This window comes from Bubalus kerabau, chromosome 1 (genome assembly GCF_029407905.1).
Source record: "Bubalus kerabau isolate K-KA32 ecotype Philippines breed swamp buffalo chromosome 1, PCC_UOA_SB_1v2, whole genome shotgun sequence".
Classification (NCBI taxonomy): Eukaryota; Metazoa; Chordata; class Mammalia; order Artiodactyla; family Bovidae; genus Bubalus; species Bubalus kerabau.
In genome coordinates this window covers 279,129,584-279,149,733 of record NC_073624.1, presented here as the reverse complement: position 1 = coordinate 279,149,733, position 20,150 = coordinate 279,129,584, and the positions used below count along the sequence as shown (strand labels likewise).

At 42.1% G+C, this 20,150-nt stretch overlaps 1 protein-coding gene across 18 annotated transcripts in view; it reads left to right on the top strand.

Annotated features, from left to right (window-relative positions):
- Window positions 1-20,150, top strand: part of TMEM232 (transmembrane protein 232) — a 257,294-nt gene that overhangs the window by 221,727 nt on the left and 15,417 nt on the right. The window contains exon 14 of one of the 18 annotated variants that reach the window (XM_055565920.1): window positions 5,590-5,849. The exons of the other annotated variants lie outside the window; for them this stretch is intronic. Coding sequence (XP_055421895.1) covers window positions 5,590-5,755 — 166 coding nt within the window. The 3' untranslated portion in view covers window positions 5,756-5,849. Of the gene's footprint in view, window positions 1-5,589; window positions 5,850-20,150 lie in introns of those variants that run through there. 18 annotated transcript variants of the gene reach the window in all.

Here is a 20,150-nt window from a genome sequence, read left to right as displayed (position 1 = left end):
ATGCAACTTTATGCAAGTCAGTCTCGCAAATGTTTATTTAGAGTTTTTTATATACAAGACTTCTAACCAAGCCAGTACAGCAAGGTCATGTTTTAAGATCCAGAGCATGTCATCTCTTCTAACTGCTCTCTTCCACATAGGAAGGATATAAAAATAGTTTTTAAAATAAAAAATTTATACTCAAACCGAAAAAAAAAAAAACAAGAAAAACATACTCATAAGTCAAAACCACAAAAGAAAAGAGTAGAAGTGAGTGAAGCTCAGCATGGTAGAGACTCCCATGGGATTAGTTACACGGGGATATCAAGGAAAAAAAGCAGCCTACATAGCGGGGGGCTCGTATCCAGGCTCACTGCCGTAGCATTGTAACATAAATGGGGAAATGATACTTTCATGAAGAATTTCTGTAGAACTGGCATTATTTCTTCCGTAAAAGTTGGAGAGAATTAATTAATGAATTCATTGGGTATTTCCTTTCTTGGAAGAAATTTAACTATGAAATTCCATTCCTTTGCGTTTATTTGAGTAGTCATACTGTACTCATTTCTTCTTGAATGAACTTTGATATTTACGGTTTTTGACTTCAAGGAATTTGCCTTTTGCATCTAAGCTGTTGAATTTATGAGCATTAAATTTTTTGTAATTTATGAGCATTAAATTTTTTGTAAACAAATTTGTAATTTGTTACCTTTTTATTGCTGTGGAATCTGTGATGTTTCCCTTTTCATTCTGATGTTACCAATTTGTATCTTCCATTTTTTGTTTTAATTTTTGTTGGATGAGTCTGTCTAGAGGTTCATCATTTTTATTGATCTTTGCAAAGAACACAAGGCATTTGGTTTCCATTTACTCTTGTGTTATTTCCACTTTCAATTTCATTGATTATTGTGCATATACTTCAACTTTCTTTTACCTGTTCAGAGATCAGATCAGATCTGATCAGTCACTCAGTCGTGTCTGACTCTTTGCGACCCCATGAATCCCAGCACGCTAGGCCTCCCTGTCCATCACCAACTCCCAGAGTTCACTCAGACTCACATCCATCGACTCAGTGATGCCATCCAGCCATCTCATCCTCTGTCATCCCCTTCTCCTCCTGCCCCCAATCCTTCCCAGCATCACAGTCTTTTCCAATGAGTCAACTCTTCGCATGAGGTGGCCAAAGTACTGGAGTTTCAGCTTGAGCATCAATCCTTCCAAAGAAATCCCAGGGCTGATCTCTTTCAGAAAGGACTGGTTGGATCTCCTTGCAGTCCAAGGGACTCTCAAGAGTCTTCTCCAACACCACAGTTCAAAAGCATCAATTCTTCAGCACTCAGCCTTCTTCACAGTCCAAGTCTCACATCCATACATGACCACAGGAAAAACCATAGCCTTGACTAGACGAACCTTTGTTGGCAAAGTAATGTCTCTGCTTTTGAATATGCTCTCTAGGTTGGTCATAACTTTCCTTCCAAGGAGTAAGCGTCTTTTAATTTCATGGCGGCAGTCACCATCTGCAGTGATTTTGGAGCCCAGAAAAATAAAGTCTGACACTGTTTCCACTGTTTCCCCATCTATTTCTCATGAAATGGTGGGACCAGATGCCATGATCTTTGTTTTCTGAATGTTGAGCTTTAAGCCAACTTTTTCACTCTCCACTTTCACTTTCATCAAGAGGCTTTTGAGTTCCTCTTCACTTTCTGCCATAAGGGCGGTGTCATCTGCATATCTGAGGTTATTGATATTTCTCCCAGCAATCTTGATTCCAGCTTGTGTTTCTTCCAGTCCACCGTTTCTCATGATGTACTCTGCATATAAGTTAAATAAACAGGGTGACAATATACAGCCTTGATGAACTCCTTTTCCTATTTGGAACCAGTCTGTTGTTCCATGTCCAGTTCTAACTGTTGCTTCCTGACCTGCATACAAATTTACCTGTTAGGGTTTAATTTTTCCTTTATTTTACCTGTTTCTTAAAGTGGAAGCTTAGCTCATCAATTTGAGACATTTTGCTTCTTAATGTTACACATTTCCCTCTAAGCACTGCTTTAACTGCATCCTACACATTTTATTTGTTTTCAATTGAAATTACCCATGTGACTGCCTCTTTTGACCCATGGGTTCTTTAGAGTATATAGTTTAATTCTAAGTATTTGGATATTTTTCAGGTATCCTTGCTGCTGCTTTCTAATTAAGGGTTATTTTGGTAGTCTTAGACAGAGGATCCTTAGGCTACAGTCCATGGGGTTGCAGAGTCAGACACGACTGAGCGATTTAACTTAGAATAAGCTATTTATGATTTTTATGATCTTGTTGTTGTTCTGTCACTGTCGTGTCTGACTCTTTGCAATTCCATGGATTGCAGTGCTCCAGGCCTCCTTGCCCCATACTGTCTCCGGAAGTTTGCTCAAATTCATGTTCATTGAGTCAGTGATGCCATCCAACCATTGCACCCTCAGTCGCCCCCTTGTCTTCCTGCCCTCAATCTTTCCCAGCATCAGGGTCTTTTCCAATGAGTCAGCTCTTTGCATCACTTGGTCAAAGTATTGAGCTTCAGCATCAGTCCTTCCAATGAATGTTCATGGTTGATTTCCTTTAGGATTGGCTGGCTTGATCCCCTTGCAGTCTGAGGGACTCTCAAGAGTCTTCTCCAACACCACAGTTCAAAAGCATCAATTCTTTGGCACTCAGCCTTTTTTATGGACTAGCTCTCACATCCATACATGGCTACTGGAAAAATTGTAGCCAAAGGCTTTGACAGTGTGGATCACAATAAACTGTGGAAAATTCTGAAAGAGATGGGAATACCAGACCACCTGACCTGCCTCTTGAGAAATCTGTATGCAGGTCAGGAAGCAACAGTTAGAACTGGACATGGAACAACAGACTGGTTCCAAATAGGAAAAGGAGTACGTCAAGGCTGTATATTGTCACCCTGCTTATTTAACTTATATGCAGAGTACATACATCATGAGAAACACTGGACTGGATGAAGCACAAGCTGGAATCAAGATTGGCAGGAGAAATATCAATAACCTCAGCTATGCAGATGACACCACCCTTATGGCAGAAAGTGAAGAGGAACTAAAAAGCCTCTTGATGAAAGTGAAAGTGGAGAGGGAAAAAGTTGGCTTAAAGCTCAACATTCAGAAAACGAAGATCATGGCATCCGGTCCCATCACTTCATGTGAAATAGATGGGGAAACAGTGGAAACAGTGTCAGACTTTATTTTTCTGGGCTCCAAAATCACTGCAGATGGTGACTGCTGCCATGAAATTAAAAGACGCTTACTCCTTGGAAGGAAAGTTATGACCAACCTAGAGAGCATATTCAAAAGCAGAGACATTACTTTGCCAACAAAGGTCCGGCTAGCCAAGGCTATGGTTTTTCCTGTGGTCATGTATGGATGTGAGACTTGGACTGTGAAGAAGGCTGAGTGCTGAAGAATTGATGCTTTTGAACTGTGGTGTTGGAGAAGACTCTTGAGAGTCCCTTGGACTGCAAGGAGATCCAACCAGTCCTTTCTGAAAGAGATCAGCCCTGGGATTTCTTTGGAAGGATTGATGCTCAAGCTGAAACTCCAGTACTTTGGCCACCTCATGCGAAGAGTTGACTCATTGGAAAAGACTGTGATGCTGGGAAGGATTGGGGGCAGGAGGAGAAGAGGATGACAGAGGATGAGATGGCTGGATGGCATTACTGACTCGATGGATGTGAGTCTGAGTGAACTCTGGGAGTTGGTGATGAGCTGGGAGGCCTGGCGTGCTGCGATTCATGGGGTTGCAAAGAGTTGGACACGACTGAGCAACTGAACTGATACAGACCTTTCTTGGCAAAGTGATGTCTCTGCTTTTTAATATGCTGTCTAGGTTGGTCAAAGCTTTTCTTCCAAGGAGCAAGCATCTTTTAATTTCATGGTTTCAGTCATCGTCTGCAATGATTTTGGAGCCCAAGAAAAAAATCTGTCACTGCTTCCACTTTTTCCCCATCTATTTGCCATGAAGTGATGGAATAGGACTTTATGATTTTAGTGTTTTGAATGTTGAGTTTTAAGCCAACTTTTTCATTCTTCTCTTTCACCTTCATCAAGATGCTCTTTAATTCCTCTTTGCTTTCCATTAGAGTAGTATCATCTGCAAATAATGTGTTAATTATATAAAGTTGGTTGATAGTTCTGTTTCAGGCTCTGATATCCTTATTGATTTTCTGTCTACTTGTTATAATAATTACTGAAAAAGAATTGCTGAAATGCCTAGGTATTATGGATACTTCAAATCCAAATTATGGATTTATCTTTTTTCTCTTTTCAGTTCCATTATTGTTTGCTTCATGTATTCTTAGGTTCATGGACAGTTAGGATTGTTTTTTATTCTTTGTGAATTGATTTTTTCCATTATTTTGTAATGTTGTTTTTAGCCCTCATAATATTCCTTGTCCTGAAGTCTATGTCACATTGCCTGAGGTATTTATGTTTTATAATTGGCCTTTATTTCTTGGCTTATGGAATTTAAACTGAGTGTTGGTTGTTATAAAGTGAAACAGTTGAAGAACTGAGCGGGCTGATTATGATGAATAATTCAAGTAAGGAAACCAGGGCTTAGTGAGTTCAGATAAGGCAACAGAGGCTCAAATGTGAGGCTGAGATGAGGAAACTGAGGCCTGGGAAGCCGTATGACACCCAGCTGGTTAGTGGCAGAGCCAGGCTAGCATCCTTACCCTGGGTAATCCCTAGTTTCATGAAAGTGAAAAGCAGCCTGCCAATGGATCTGCCCTGAATGAGCTCCTTACAATTTAATGGTCCTAAACTTATACAGTAGAGTTATAAACTCAGGTCACGTATTCCTGAGGTCCTCAGAATGGGGAATTCACTTTTGTTTGGTAAGAGAAATTATAGGGAACAGTTCATTGTGCTGCAGGGAAGTGGATCAAAGGAAGTCGTAAAGTCATTGTCCATATTCTCTGAGATGAGATTGTTGACAAGGCACAGCGATTTCTTATGCCATCAGTGAAGCAGTCACTTTTCAGGAGCAGTGGGGCCCTCAGAGTCAGCTCCATGGATTTGCTGTTATTTTGTGGTTTTCCAGGTTTGACTAACAAGCTGTCTAGTAAGCATGTCACACATTGAAAAGAGTATATGCGTGAATTCAAGTACAGTACTTTCCATTCTTTTTGGAAATGGACACTGTCCTGTATCACTTTCAGAGGGGAAGTTGTGATTGACAAATGCAGCTTTCATAAAGTCATTAGTACATTGCTTTTTAAATTTGCTCTTCCAATGTTGCTTTTCCTCCTGAACAGATTAATACAGAAAATGAAGACACTAGGCTATATATTGGGAAATCCGTTGTTGACATGTTTTTTTATCCCCTACCCTTTCTTTCATTTCCTCTTATTCAAAATGCTACAGGAATCTTGAGATTTTTTATAGCTATCCCTTTTAAGATACATTTTCAGAATCTTCTCAGAGAAGATTTGATGGAATCTTTTTCCAGCTCAGTAGGAGGATCCTAATTTACATCTCCTCATGGGTTGTCATGGCTTAAATTGATCTATACTGACCTGGTTTATTTTAAATCAATTCAAGATTTTTTTCTGTGTGCACACAGAACCGACTACTACCGTGCTTCAGATACTGCAAAATCAATCCCAAGGAGATTTAAGCAACCTGGATGGGTTCTTCAAATAAAAGTGTACTCAGGGTTGTACTGTTCAAAATTGAGAGGGACACTGAGGTGCAACGAAGAAGCTGGAAGAGTTCAACCCACCAACTAGTCAAAAGTTGCATCGGTTGTCTGTGATGCAAGATACATTTTGCCCCACCTAATGTGTAATTATTATTTTTTACCATCTGCAGTGATTGCCAAAAAATCAAATCAAATAGCATTATATTTCTTTTAAGTATATGTTGTTTTTTTGTGGCAAGAGGGACAGTTGTTATTCTACTCCAGTTGTAAAGGTTGTAACAGATTATTTCTTAGAGCCAAAATTCTGTAGCCAGCTTTACTTTAGAAGTAAGAGGTGAAAGAATCAATCTAAATTGAATAGGGGTCTATAGTAGTTTACTTTGCTAGAACATGCTGTGCTATTTAGCCAGATTCAACAAAAAATAGCAGTTGGAACTTCTCTCAGTATTTCAGCACTTGCTTGTAAACACATTTTCCCTTAAGTAAATTGCTGACTATAAAAAGGTATATTTCTCATTGTATTTAGAAAAAGATCTCATACTTGGAAATATATTATATTATTAAGCTTTTAAAATACCAAATGTGCAATAAATGCTGTTCATAAATGCTTATAAGATTAAGTATTAATATAGTAATACTGTTAACAAGGTAAAGGGATATGAGTTCCTAGAAGGGAAAGAAAAATTCATGCTGGAAGAAATTAGGAAGTGTTTAATTGATAGTAAGTCACTTAACTTAGGCCTTAAGGAGGAAATAGATTTTGCACATGGGAAAAAATTTATATGTGAAAAGAACAGTATAAACAAGTTCATTGAAGGAGAGGATTACGGGAAATTTTGAAAACAGTGACTAGAAAATTTAGGCACTCACTGCATGAGGAAAAAAATGAAAGATGAGGTAGAACAGGACTGCTATGGCCAGATAATGGTGACCCCTGCAGACCGCCCCCCCTCCCCAACTTTGCTTTTTAAGCTATGAAGAGCCATCGTTTTAGGGCTATGGAAACACATCATTAAATAACAGGATTTAGTCATAAAAGCGTTATCTAAAAGGTATATTTTCAGAGTGTCTTTAACTTCAGGAAAATATGCTATGTTCTGGAGATAAAGGGGAGTATCTTTGCTTTCAAGGGATTTTGAGTTTAAAGGAAGAGATAGAAAGAAAAGAAAGTGAAGTCACTCAGTCGTGTCCGACTCTTTGTGAGCCGGTGGGACCGTAGCCTACCAGGCTCCTCCGTCCATGGGATTCTCCAGGCAAGAATACTGGAGTGGGTTGCCATTTGATGTGCAAATGAAAAGCCTATGAAGGTTGACAGAGCAGGGTAGGAAGGACACAGAGGAGAAAATGATGTCAGAGGACACTTTCAGCTCCAGAAACAAGAAGATCTAGAATTACCAGTGGCCCTTCTCTCCTGTTCCATGAGATCCAGCTGTGGCCCCTTCCCAGGTGACCCGCGCAGGCACTCTTGCCCGGGGCCCCCCAGCTCACTGTCCCGGTGCGTTGTTCCCGGGGAGGCAGGGTCTCCCGACTCGGCTCCCGCACCCCGTAGTCAGATGAGAACCAAGAGGATGGGCCTGTGGGCTGGCTGTCCGAGACCACGCAGTGAGCTCCGCTGGACGCGAAGGAGCCTCTGCCGGAGAACCAGTCCGGCTCGGGGCCGGGGTGCGGAGCCCCGGGAAGGCGGGAGAGCCTGGTATAGTCGGGTTTCCTTGCTTCCATCTCCTCAGTTAGAACCTGTCTGACACCTGTTCTCATTGGCTAGGGCTCGTGTTAAATTGTTGTTGAATCTTGTGATTAGTTTCACCTGCATTTGTGAGGGTAAACCGTGAGGGTGAATCCAGGATCTACTTCAGCGAGATTGATCAAGCGACAGGTTACAAGATGGACCAAAAGTTCAGAGGTTTGGCGGTAATAAAAAGTACATGTGAGTGTGTCAAACGTGATTAGAGCGTAGACAACAGAGATGAAAACCAAGCAAAAAACTGGAAACAGCTTCAGGAAGCTATTTGGACGTGAAGAGCAAGAAAGGAAGGAAAGTAACTAGAGCAAGCCAGGGATGCTGAGTCTAGGTAGCTGAGAGGTTGATGGCGCTTTTATGAAAATAGGGAACAAGGAAAAGGGACACATTTTAGAAGGCTCGTTAGCCTTTTGAAAGCAAGAATCTGCTTTGTAGTTCCAGAATCTAAGAGCTGAGTACTTGGAAAGTGCTCCAGAAATATTCATTTAATTAATGACAAATTTTAAAAACTACTTCAGTTTTAGATACACCGAGCTTTTAGTGCCACTAAAATATGCAAGTAGACATGTCCACTTATTAGTTGCAAATCCTCTTAGGGAGAAGTGTCATTAAGTCTCCATGATTACAGTGAACCGAGTGACGGCAAGCAGAGAAAACTCTGGAACAATCCCTTTAGTTAGAGGGGAAGAAAATTCAGAGAAAGCATAAACACAGCAGATGGAAGAGGGAAAATGGAAAGAAAGAAAAAAAAAGTCCCAGAAGATAGAAAAAAATGTCTCCAAATAGAGAATTTTTTAAAAGGGCTAGTTAGGCACATTCTGTGACATGGACTTGTTAAGAACAAAAAATAATCATTTCACTTTACAATTAGAGATTAAAAAACAGTTGTATTTTTAACAATTTTGTAAATGGTTTTTACTTTCTTTATGAAACTTTAGGGACATGGAAAAAAACAGTATATATTATAAAAGTACAAATTGTCTATGATCACATCTCTTTGAAATAAGCGCTGCTAAATTTGGCATCTTTCCTTAAGGTTATTTTAACTATATGGAACTAGTCAGTGGAAAATGCATCAGTTGTCAAATGCACCGTTTGGCAATATAAAATTACCTTTGTTAAGCTGTATAATGCTTTTTGCCTTAAATTCCACTTTGTCTGAAAACAGGACTGAAACTCCTGATATTTTAATGCTTGGATTTTCCTAACAAATCATTCTTATTCCTTTTAATTTTAATATCATTTTGTTTCAATAGTCTCTTGTAAGCAACATTTAGTTTTTTCTTTGGCTTCTATAGAACTAGTGGCCTTTACTTTTATTGCTACAGTTTGGGTGTCTTGCCTTCTCTTTGTTTTATATACTATTTAGAGTTCATTATTTCTCTTTTGATTTGCCTCAATTATTAGGAAGGCATGTATTCTGGCTTTAATTATTCTCATGAGTACATTCACAGTTCTCAAGAAACACTACATGTCAAAGGTTACCAAAGGCAATAATAAAATATATGTCTTGCATCATATCTCCCTTTTGATCATTTCCCCACTCCATATGACAGGGAGGATGTAACACACTTTTACTTCTTTTTACTCAGCTTTCTCACATTTTAAAACTATAATGTGTATTTTGAGATCCATATAATACTTCCCTGGTGGCTCAGCTGGTAAAGAATCCGCCTGCAATGCAGGAGATCTGGGCTCAATCCCTGGGTTGGGAAGATCCCCTGGAGAAGGGGAAGGCTACCCACTCCAGTGTTATGGAGAATTCCATGGACCATATAGTCCATGGGGGTCACAAAGAGTTGGACACAACTGACTTTCACTTTCATAATATTATTTAAATTTACTAAATATTTTATCTTTAAGCAGCATTCTAATTTTATCCAACTTTTAAAACTAATTGGCATTCATTTATTAGCTACAGTGGGTCTTGCTGTGGTACACGAGATCTGTGTGGTCATGCGGGGTCTCTCACCATGGCACGTAGACGCTGATGGTGGTGGCGGGCTCAGCTGCTACTCAGCACACAGGATCCTGGACCCCCGGCTAAGGACTGAGCCTGCGTCCCCTGCATTGCCAGGCAGATTTTAACTGGACCACCAGAGACGTCCCTATCTAACTTTAAAAAACTTTATATGCGTATAGTTGATTTATGGTGGTGTTCCAGTTTTTGAAGTCAGAGAGCGGGATTCTTCCAGCTCTGCTTTTTATTCTCAGGATTGCTTTAGCTTTTTGGGGTCATTTGTGTTTCCATACAAATTAAAACATTTGTTTTGTGTGTTCTGGTTCTGTTAAAAAATGCCATTGGCAATTTGATAGGGATTGCATTGAATGTGTAGATTGCCTTGGGAAGTATAGTCATTTTGACAGTATTGATTCTTCTGATCCAAGATCATGCTGTGTCTCTCCATCTGTTTGAGTTATCTTTGATTTCTTTCATCAGTGTCTTCTACTTTTCAAAGTACAGGTCTTCTGCCTCCTTAGGTAGGTTTATTCCTAGGTATTTTTTCCTTTTTGTTGCAATGGTGAATGGAATTTCTGATTTTTCTTTCTGATTTTTCATTGTTCGTATATAGGAATGCAAGAGATTTCTGTGTATAAATTTTGTACCCTGTAATTTTACAAGATTCATGGATTAGCTCTAGTAGTTTTCTGGTAGCTTCTTTGCAATCTTCTATGTATAGTATCATGTCACTGTAAGCAGGGACAGTTTGACTTCTTCTTTCCCAGTCTGAATTCCTTTTATTTCCTTTTCTTCTCTGATTGCCATGGCTGGGACTTCCAAAACTATGTTGCATAGACGTGACAAGAGTGGACATCCTTGTCTGTTCCTGATCTTAGAGGGAAAGCTTTCAGCTTTTTAAGTTTTGTTTCTTCTGCATATACGGGATGATGTATCATTCTTCTTGCCTCCCAACAGTTTAGAGATTCTTTTGGAAGTTCTCTTCTACTTGCCATGTATTAAAGAGAGTTCTCTATAGGACTAGTATTTCCAAACAGACTGGATTCACAGATGATCCCGGTGTCCGTCTTTGCACATCCGCATGCAGTGGACGCCTTACTGTGGGCACAGCCTCGTGGCACACTAATAGCCCAAGCGCCAGCGCGGCTCCCCGTCCCCACCAGCTTGTTCCTAACGTGGCTGCATGGGAAGGTGAGGAGCTTATTTTCCTATCCATTCTACCTACATCTCTAAACTCTGAACAGTGTTGTTATCCTCAGTGTGTTTGGGAAGCAGGGCCCTTCCCAAATCTGCAAGATTCTGCTACCCTGGCCCCCAGTAGAATTTCATTTGTGGTAAGTAACCTTTGTAGGATATGATATAATCCTGCCCATCAATTTTTAAATTATTTTTTTGTGATCTACAGGAGCTAACTGTATGTATGGGAGAGATGATAATGGGAGAGGGAAAGTGCCTTTCTCTAAGTGCTGCAAAAATCAGTACTTGTATGGATGGCTGGAGAAGGCAATGGCACCCACTCCAGTACTCTTGCCTGGAAAATCCCATGGGCTGAGGAGCCTGGTAGGCTGCAGTCCATGGGGTCGCTAGGAGTCGGACACGACTGAGCGACTTCACTTTCACTTTCACTTTCATGCATTGGAGGAGGAAATGGCAACCCACTCCAGTGTTCTTGCCTGAGAATTCCAGGGACGGGGGAGCCTGGTAGGCTGTCATCTCTGGGGTCGCACAGAGTCAGACATGACTGAAGCGACTTAGCAGCAGCAGCATTGATGGCTGGTAAAGACCTTGGGAGCAAATTGTTATAGAATCAGGACGGTCTCCTCCCATGTGAGCATTTCCCTCTGTTTCCATTTGAACCATACTGGTGGGTCCTCACTTGCATTTTGAAATCCAATTCCAATGACTCGTATGTCACTAAAGCTTGCCTCATGGTAATATAGATTCTGGGTTGTGCTCCACTTTTCTGTATCCTCCCCAGTCATATCCCAATCAAGAATATATTATAATTGATTAGAGTGAGAGTGTTCCTGTTCAGTCACTCAGTTGTGTCCAACTCTTTGTGACCCCATGGATTGCAGCACACCAGGCTTCCCTGTCCTTCACTATCTCCTGAAGTTTGCTCAAACTAGCATCTGTTGAGTTGGTGATGCCATCCAAACATCTCATTCTCTGTCCCCCCCACCCCCCACCCCACCCCCCCACCCCCATCTTCCTGCCTTCAACCTTTCCCAGCATCAGGGTCTTTTCCAATGAGCTGGTTCCTTGCATCAGGTGACCAAAGTAATTGGAGCTTTAGCATCAGTCATTCCAATGAATGTTTAGGGCTGATTTCTTGACTGGTTTGGTCTTCTTTCAGTCCAAGTTATTCTCAAGAATCTCCAGCATCACAATTCGAAGGCATCAATTCTTTGGTGCTTAGGGATACTGCAAGCCTAGCATTAGTGTATTTTAAAGATGTGAATTGTGTTCAGAGTTTGGTCCTTTTAGCTATGATTAACAACAAATCCCAAAGGAAGGCAATGCCAAAGCATGCTCAAACTACTGCACAATTGCACTCATCTCACACGCCAGTAAAGTAATGCTCAAAATTCTCCCAGCCAGGCTTCAACAATACATGAACCGTGAACTTCCAGATGTTTAAGCTGGTTTTAGAAAAGGCAGAGGAACCAGAGACTAAATTGCCAACATCCGCTGGATCATTGGAAAAGCAAGAGAGTTTCAGAAAAACATCTGTTTCTGCTTTATTGACTATGCCAAAGCCTTTGACTGTGTGGATCACAATAAACTGTAGAAAATTCTGAAAGAGATGGGAATACCAGACCACCTGACCTGCCTCTTGAGAAATCTGTGTGCAGGTCAGGAAGCAACAGTTAGAATTGGATGTGGAACAACAGACTGTTTCCAAATAGGACAAGAAGTATGTCAAGGCTGTATACTGTCACCCTGCTTATTTAACTTGTATGCAGAGGACATCATGAGAAACACTGGGCTGGATGAACCACAAGCTAGAATCAAGATTTCCAGGAGAAATATCAACAATCTCAGATATGTAGATGATACCACCCTTATAGCAGAAAGTGAAGAAGACTTAAAGAGCCTCTTGATAAAAATGAAAGAGGAGAGTGAAACAGTTGGCTTAAAACTCAACATTCAGAAAACTAAGATCATGGCATCTGGTCCCATCACTTCGTGGCAAATAGAGGGGGAAACAGTTGAAATAGTGGCAGACTTTATTTTTGGGGGCTCCAAAATCACTGCAGATGGTGACTGCAGCCATGAAATTAAAAGATGTTTACTTCTTGGAATAAGAGTTATGACCAACCTAGACAGCATATTAAAAAGCAGAGACATTACATTGCCAACAAAGGTCCCTCTAATCAAGGCTATGGTTTTTCCAGTAGTCATGTATGGATGTGAGAGTTGGACTATAAAGAAAGCTGAGTGACAAAGAATTGATGCTTTTGAACTGTGGTGTTGGAGGAGACTCTTGAGAGTCCCTTGGACTTCAAGGAGATCCAACCAGTCCATCCTAAAGGAAATCAGTCCTGAATATGCATTGGAAGGAGTGATGTTGGAGCTGAAACTCCAATGCTTTGGCCACTTGATGCAAAGAGATGACTCATTGGAAAAGACCCTGATGCTGGGAAAGATTGACGGCAGGAGGAGAAGGGGACAACAGAGGATGAGATGGTTGGATGGCATCACTGACTCAATGAACATGAGTTTGAGTGAACTCCAGGAGTTGGTGATGGACAAGGAGGCATGGTGTGCTGCAGTCCCTGGGGTCACAAAGAGTCAGACACAACTGAGCAACTGAACTGACTGAAGAACAAATTATTTGTAATATACCTCACAATTATGTAAACATGCCAGCATGTTAAGAAACCATAGTTGAGAACTAGAATAGAATAGGCTTCCCTTGTGGCTCAGCTAGTAAAGAATCTGCCTGCAATCCAGGAGACCTGGGTTAAAACACTGGTGGGATCTTAATATTTAGGCAGTCTTAGTAGTAGGCTTCCCTGTTGGCTCAGCTAGTAAAGAATCTGCCTGCAATGCAGTAGACCTGGGTTCTATCCCTGGGTTAGGAAGATCCCCTGGAAAAGGGAAAGGCTACCCACTCCAGTATTCTGGCCTGGAGAATTCCACGGACTGTATAGTCCATGGGGTCACAGTCGGACACAACTGAGCGCCTGTCACTTGCAGTAGTTTAGCCTCAAGCCTAAAGTCCTATCCTATTATCTTTTCTAACCAGCAACGGTTGAGTCATTCAGAAGCAGAAAAGTGAGGGAAAAAATGTTATCTTATATGTCCCCATTAGCCCATCCCCATATCTGTATGTTGCTATGGAAATCAATTGCTCCTCTGGTAAGACACCTCTTCCAGTCTTTCATATTCTCTGACTATTCTGTTTCAATACCTATTGAAATAGTCCCACATCATTAAGTATTTCTTGTTCAGTCTGCACAATTGTCAGAGTAATACCTTTGAAACAGAATTTTGATCATACTATTTCACTGCTTAAAGGCCTTCAAAGACTGCAAGGATGTTGTAATGAATGAAGGTAATGTCTTCACACAGAACGGTGAAATTCAGAGTCCTTATTTTCCACCTGTTATTTCCTTTCTCTCTCTAGGACCCAGAATCTCAGGTAGGAGTTTGGGCTATGTCCCTGTCTGATACTAAGGAAAAGGCCTATAGATATCTGGGGGTTCCCCAAGGAAATGACTTTATTCTTGTGCTAGACAGAGCCTAAAAAAGCCTCCAGTGGTCCCTGCTTCTTGATGTTTATGCCCTTGTATACTCCCCCCCCCACCCCGCCTTTTTTTTTTTTTTTTACTGTTTTTTTAAATGTAATTTTTATGTTGTAGGTGATTTACAGGGTTGTGTTAGTCTTGTGTGCACAGTGAAGTGATTCGGTTATGCGTGTCTACATATCCATTCTTTTTCAGATGATTTTCCCATTTAGGCTATTACAGAGTATTATGTAGAGTTCCCTGAGCTATACAGTAGATCTTTATTGATTATATACTTTATATAGTAATGTGTATATGTTAATCCCAACCTCCTAATTTTTCCCTCTGCACCATCTTTCCCCTTTCATGACCATAAGGTTGTTTTTGAAATCTGTGAGTCTGTTTCTATTTTGTAAATAAGTTCGTGTCATTTCTTTAGACTCCACATATAAATAACATCATGTATTTGTCCTTCTCTCTCTTACTTCACTGTATGCTAAATATGATATCATATTTGTTTCTGAATGATTTCCCAACTTTACTTTCTGTTTCCTTTATCACTCTTAATTTTCCTGTTTCTAGTTGTGGCCTTTTCTTTTCCACCTAGAGAAGTTCCTTTAGGATTTCTTGTAGAGCTGGTTGGGTGCTACCAAATTTTCTTAGCTTTGCTTGTCTGTAAAGCTTTTGATTTCTCCATCAAATATGAATGAGAACCTTGCTGGGTAGGTATATTCATGGTTATAGGTTTTCCCCTTTCATCACTTGAAATATATATTGTGCTACACCCTTCTGGCCTGCAGAGTTTCTGTTGAAAATCAGTTGATAACCTTATGGAGATTCCCTTGTATGTTACTTAATGCTTTGCCTTTGTTTTTAATTTTTGTCAATCTGATAACATGTGTCTGTTTGATTAACAGGTGTGTTGGGTTTATCCAGTATGGCACTCTCATGCATCCCAGACTTGCAGGTGTTTCCCTTTCCATGTTGGAAGCTTTTCCTCTAGTAGCTCTTCAAATATTTTCTTAGGTTCTTTCTCTCTCTTGCCTCTTTCTGGGACCCTTATAATGCAAATACTGGTGAGTTTAATGTTGCCCCAGAGGTCTCTTAGACTGTCCTCATTCCTTTTCATTCTTCTTTCTTTATTCTGTCCTGCAGCAGTGATTTCCACCAATCTATTTTCAGCTCACTTATTTGTTCTTCTGCTTCATTTATTCTGCTATTGATTTCTTCTGGTGTATTTTTCATTTCAGTTATTGTTTATCTCTGTTTGTTCTTTAAAGCTTCTGTGTGTGTTAGTCACTCAGTCGTGTCCAACTCTTTGTGACCCCATAGACTAGCCCTCCAGGCTCCTCCGTGCATGGGATTTCCTAGCCAAGAATACTGGAGTGGGTAGCCATTCCCTTCTCCAGGGGATCTTCCCAACCCGGGGATGGAACCCCGGTCTCCTGCATTGCAGGTAGGTTCTTTACTATCTGAGCCACCAGAGATGCCCAAACACAGCTGCTAAAACCTGGGATTGAACCAGGGACTTTGACATTTCTTGTATCCTCTTAGTCTGTGCCTCTATTATTTTTCCCAGATCTTGGATCATCTTCAGTATTATTACTCTGAATTCTTCTTCAGATAGATTGTCCATCTCCACTTCACTTAGCTGTTCTTTGGGGGTTCCACCTTCGTCCTTCATCTGGAACATATTTCTCTGCCATCCTTTTGTGTAACTTTCTTTGTTTGTGGTCTCCACTCCGCAGGGAACTGCAGTTCTTGTTCCCAGGGTCTGCCCCCTGGTGTGTGAAGCTGGTCCAGAGGCTTGTGCAGGCGTCCTGGCGGGAGGGACTAGCGGCTGCCCACTTACTGATGGACGTGCAGAGGCACGAGAGCATTCCTTTGCTGGCAGGCCATGTCAAGCGAGGTGTTTATAGGTGGCTGTGGGGCCAGGACAGCTTCATGTCTGCTGATAGATGGGGCTGTGGTTCCACCCTGTTCATTGTTCGGCCTGAGGCATCCCAGCACTGGAGCTTGCAGGCTTTGGGTGGGGCCCAAGTGGTGACCTCAGGAGAGCTCACGCCCGTGAATGCTTTGGGGGCCTCCGTCACTGGTTTCCTTGCCTCCGCAGTGAGCCACCGCGGACGCCTGCCTCCCCTGGAGAAAGCCCCGAGCTCTGCGGTCGGCTCAGCCGTGAGTCCTCGGGAGTCCCAGTGCTCTGCCCTGGGTCTCGGCGTGTGTAACATCTGTGCGCTCCCCCAGAGTGGAGTCTCTGTGCCCCAATCCCTGGAGCTCCGCTGGAGCCCCGGGGCCTTCAAAGCCAGACGCTCGGGGGCTCCTCCTCCTTCTGACGTCAGATGCCAGGCTGAGGGGCCTGACGTGGGGCTCAGAGCGCTCCTCTGGCTCACCGGGGCTTCTCCTCGGCATAGAATGCCTTTTTAGGTAGTTTTGAGTCTTTCTTTTTTCTAAATTGTCAGTGGTTCCTCAAAAGTTAGTCGTGAGGTTGGCGTTTTCCTGAGAGGAGGTTCACTCGAGTCCTTCTGCTGCTGCTGCTGCTGAGTCGCTTCAGTCGTGTCCGACTCTGTGCGACCCCATAGACGGCAGCCCAGCAGCCGCCCTGGGACTCTGCAGCCAAGAACGCTGGAGTGGGGTGCCAGTTCCTTCTGCAATGCATGAAAGGGAAAAGAGAAAGTGAAGTCGCTCAGTCGTGTCCGACTCTTCGCGACCCCATGGACCGCAGCCCCCCAGGCTCCTCCGCCCATGGGATTCTCCAGGCAGGAGTACTGGAGTGCGGTGCCATCGCCTGCTCTGAGTCCTTCTACGCCTCTTGTCTCCTGCCTCCTCGTATTTTCCCTCATGGTATTTTAATCCAGGGTCACCTAGCGCGCAAGGCACAACAGCAGCCCTCCAGAGGCTTCCGGTTCACGTGCCCGGAACCCGCAGACTGACCTCCGGCTTCCGGCCGCCGCCGGCGGGCGGACGCGGCCTCCGCAGTCCCGCGCAGCCGCAGTGGCGCCGGCCCCCGCCGTCAGAGCCCGCGAGTGCGCCTGCTCCTTTTTTCTTGAGTGTGCACTGGACTTAGTGATGCACTTGCAACGAACCGAGTACGGCAGAAGGAAGGCGATGTCATTTCCAAGATTAGGTTACAAAGGACAGGGGCTTCTGTCTTAGAGACTCTCGCGCGCGCTCAGTAACCCTGAGGGGAATGAACTCCCGCGTTTTCCCAGTGCGCGTCTAGAATGTCCCGAAGGCAACAGCAGTGAGGACTGGGGCTCACCAACCCTCACAAGAATCTGCTTGGACCCCTCCTGCAGGAACTTCCTGCAGGCTCTGCCAGCGTCTTGATCAGCGGCCTGTTGAGAGACCCTGAGCCAAAGGCCAGGCCCAAATCCCTGACCTAGAAAAACGGAAATGATGGGTGTTTGTTGCTTTAAGCTGCTTATTTAGGGGTACTTTGTTATTCAGTAACATCATTAATATAATCACTTCCCAATCTCTCCATGATGAGGCCCATTAATTAATAAGCCCCAACAACCCATCCATGGCTTCCCCTTGCCTTTTTATTATTTTGCCTTTTGTCATGAGTAATTGAGAAGGGCCATGAGGAATATTTGGGGAATGATGGTTAATTTTCTCAAAAATAGTGATGGTTCCATGAGCATAATATATATATCATAGTGTATTAAATTATTTTGGAGAAGGAAATGGCAACCCACCCCAGTATCCTTTCCTGGAGAATCACCATGAGTCCTTGGGGTTGCAAAAAGTCAGACACAACTGAAGTGACTTAGCACACACACAGCACACATACCTTATTATTTGCTATTTATACCTCAATAAAGCTGTTAAAATATGACAGATATATAGGATAAACCAAATATTTGAAAAACAAACTCCAGTATAATAGCCAGGGACTGAAATAAATTACATGTAAAGAAATAATCTAAGAATAAAATGTAAAGAAATTAAACTCAAAGAATACTGAAACAGTGCAAAATGATAGAAGGAATTTTTTTAATCTATAATAATTATCTTCTGAGAAATAAATGAAAATGTTTTCATCCATGAAAAAGGGAGGCTATAGAAAAAGAGCAGTGTGAGAAAGAAACTATTCTCAGAAATTAAAAATGTAATAATGGAAGCTAAAAATTCAACAGAAGGTTTGGAAGATAAAGTTTATGGGATCTCTAGAAAGTATAATAAAGACAAAGAGGAAAAATGGGAACAAAAAGATAAAATTAAAGACACAATTCTGGAGGTCTAACATTTGAATAAAGGGAGTCCTGAGCATGGAGGAGATATAAAGAAGACAAAGGGGAGTTATTTATCAATGAAATTTGAAAAATTAAACCCACATTTGTACATTTTAGTGGCCCAAATAGTGCTCAAAAAATAAATTTGAAAAGACTTAGCATAAGGCATTTTGTATTAGTTATCATTGCTTGCATGCTAAGTCTCTTCAGTCATGTCTGACTCTTTGCAACCCTCTGCACTATAGCCCACCAGGCTCCTCTGTCCATGGGATTCTCCAGGCAAGAATACTGGAGTGGGTTGCCATGTCCTCCAAGGGGATCTTCCTGACCCAGGGATAGAACCTGCTCCTCTTATGTCTCCTGCATTGGCAGGCGGGTTCTTTACCATAGTGCCACCTGGGAAGCCTATATTAGTTATCACTGGCGCTCAGTCATGTCCGACTCTGCGACCCATGGACTGTAGCCCTCCAGCCTTCTGTTCATGGGATTTCCCAGGCAAGAATACCTGAGTCGGTTGCCATTTCCTCCTCCAAGAGATCTTCCTGACCCAGGGATCATACCAGTGTCTCTTATGTCCCCTGCATTGGCAGGCAGATTCCTTACGGCTAGCACCACCTGGGAAGCCCATTAGTTACCATTGCTCTGTAATAAATGACTACGAAAACAAAACAAAACAAAACTATACATTATCTCACAGTTTCATTGGGTCAGGAATCCAGACATATTAATAGCTTAGTTGGGCCTACTGTTTCAGAATCTCTCACAAGGCTGCAATCAAAGTGTTGGTCAAGACTAGGGTCTCATCTGCAGGCAAAGCAGGGAAGGCTCATCTTCTAAGATTACTCACAAATTAGGCAGGATTTAGTTCCTTGTGGTTACTAGACTAGCACCTCAACAACTTGCAGCCTTCTGGACACAGACCATCCTTAGCTCTTGTCTTGTGGACCTCTCCAATATGGCAACATGATTTGCCAAAGCATAGATGCCAAGAAGGCAAAAGAGAATTTTCCAGTAAGACAAAAATCACATCTAATCATAGGAGTGATACCCATTACCTCTGTCATATTCTGTTGTTTAGAAACAAGTCATTGTGTCAGCTGCGTACTCAAGAGAGATACACATGGGGCATGAGAGCTAGCAGGTGGGGACTACTGGGGACCTTCTTGAAAATCTATTACGCTCCTTATGAAAATTGAAAAACTAAGGGAAAAGGAAGCTTAAAACTTCCTGTGATAGAGAGAACCATTAGTGGTCGTAAAACATTTCATGTGCTTCTTTATTTTTCCCAGAAGACTTTCTTGCAGTTAGATGAGTAGTGATTCTTAACCAGGAGTGATTCTGCCTCCCAGGAGACCCTGGCAGTGTTAACAGACATTTGTCACAGTCGAGAGTGTCACGGCTATCTAGTGGACAAAGCCAGACGTGTTGCTAAATGTCCCACAATGTGCAAGACAACCACCCCCCACGGCCTCCCCCACCCCAGCCCAGCAGAATAATGTATCCAGTCCAAATGTCAATATGGTTGAAATTTAGAAACCCTGGGTTTGAATCACTTGTTTTTTGCTGACTACCATGAGCAGAAGTGACACGATTTAATTTAATTGCCAAAGCAATTAAAAACTAGCGTCTTTCCTCTCAAGTCTTTCTCTGTCAAAGTGAACTTGAAAGCCACATATTGAAATGGTGGCATTACACGATGGAAAGACCCTGAGTTCCCAGGTCACCAGATGGACAATTCCTAATGAATTATATCAGAGTTTATGGAAGCAAGAAGTAAACATTTGTTTTGTTAATTGTGATTTCAACATTTGTCTATT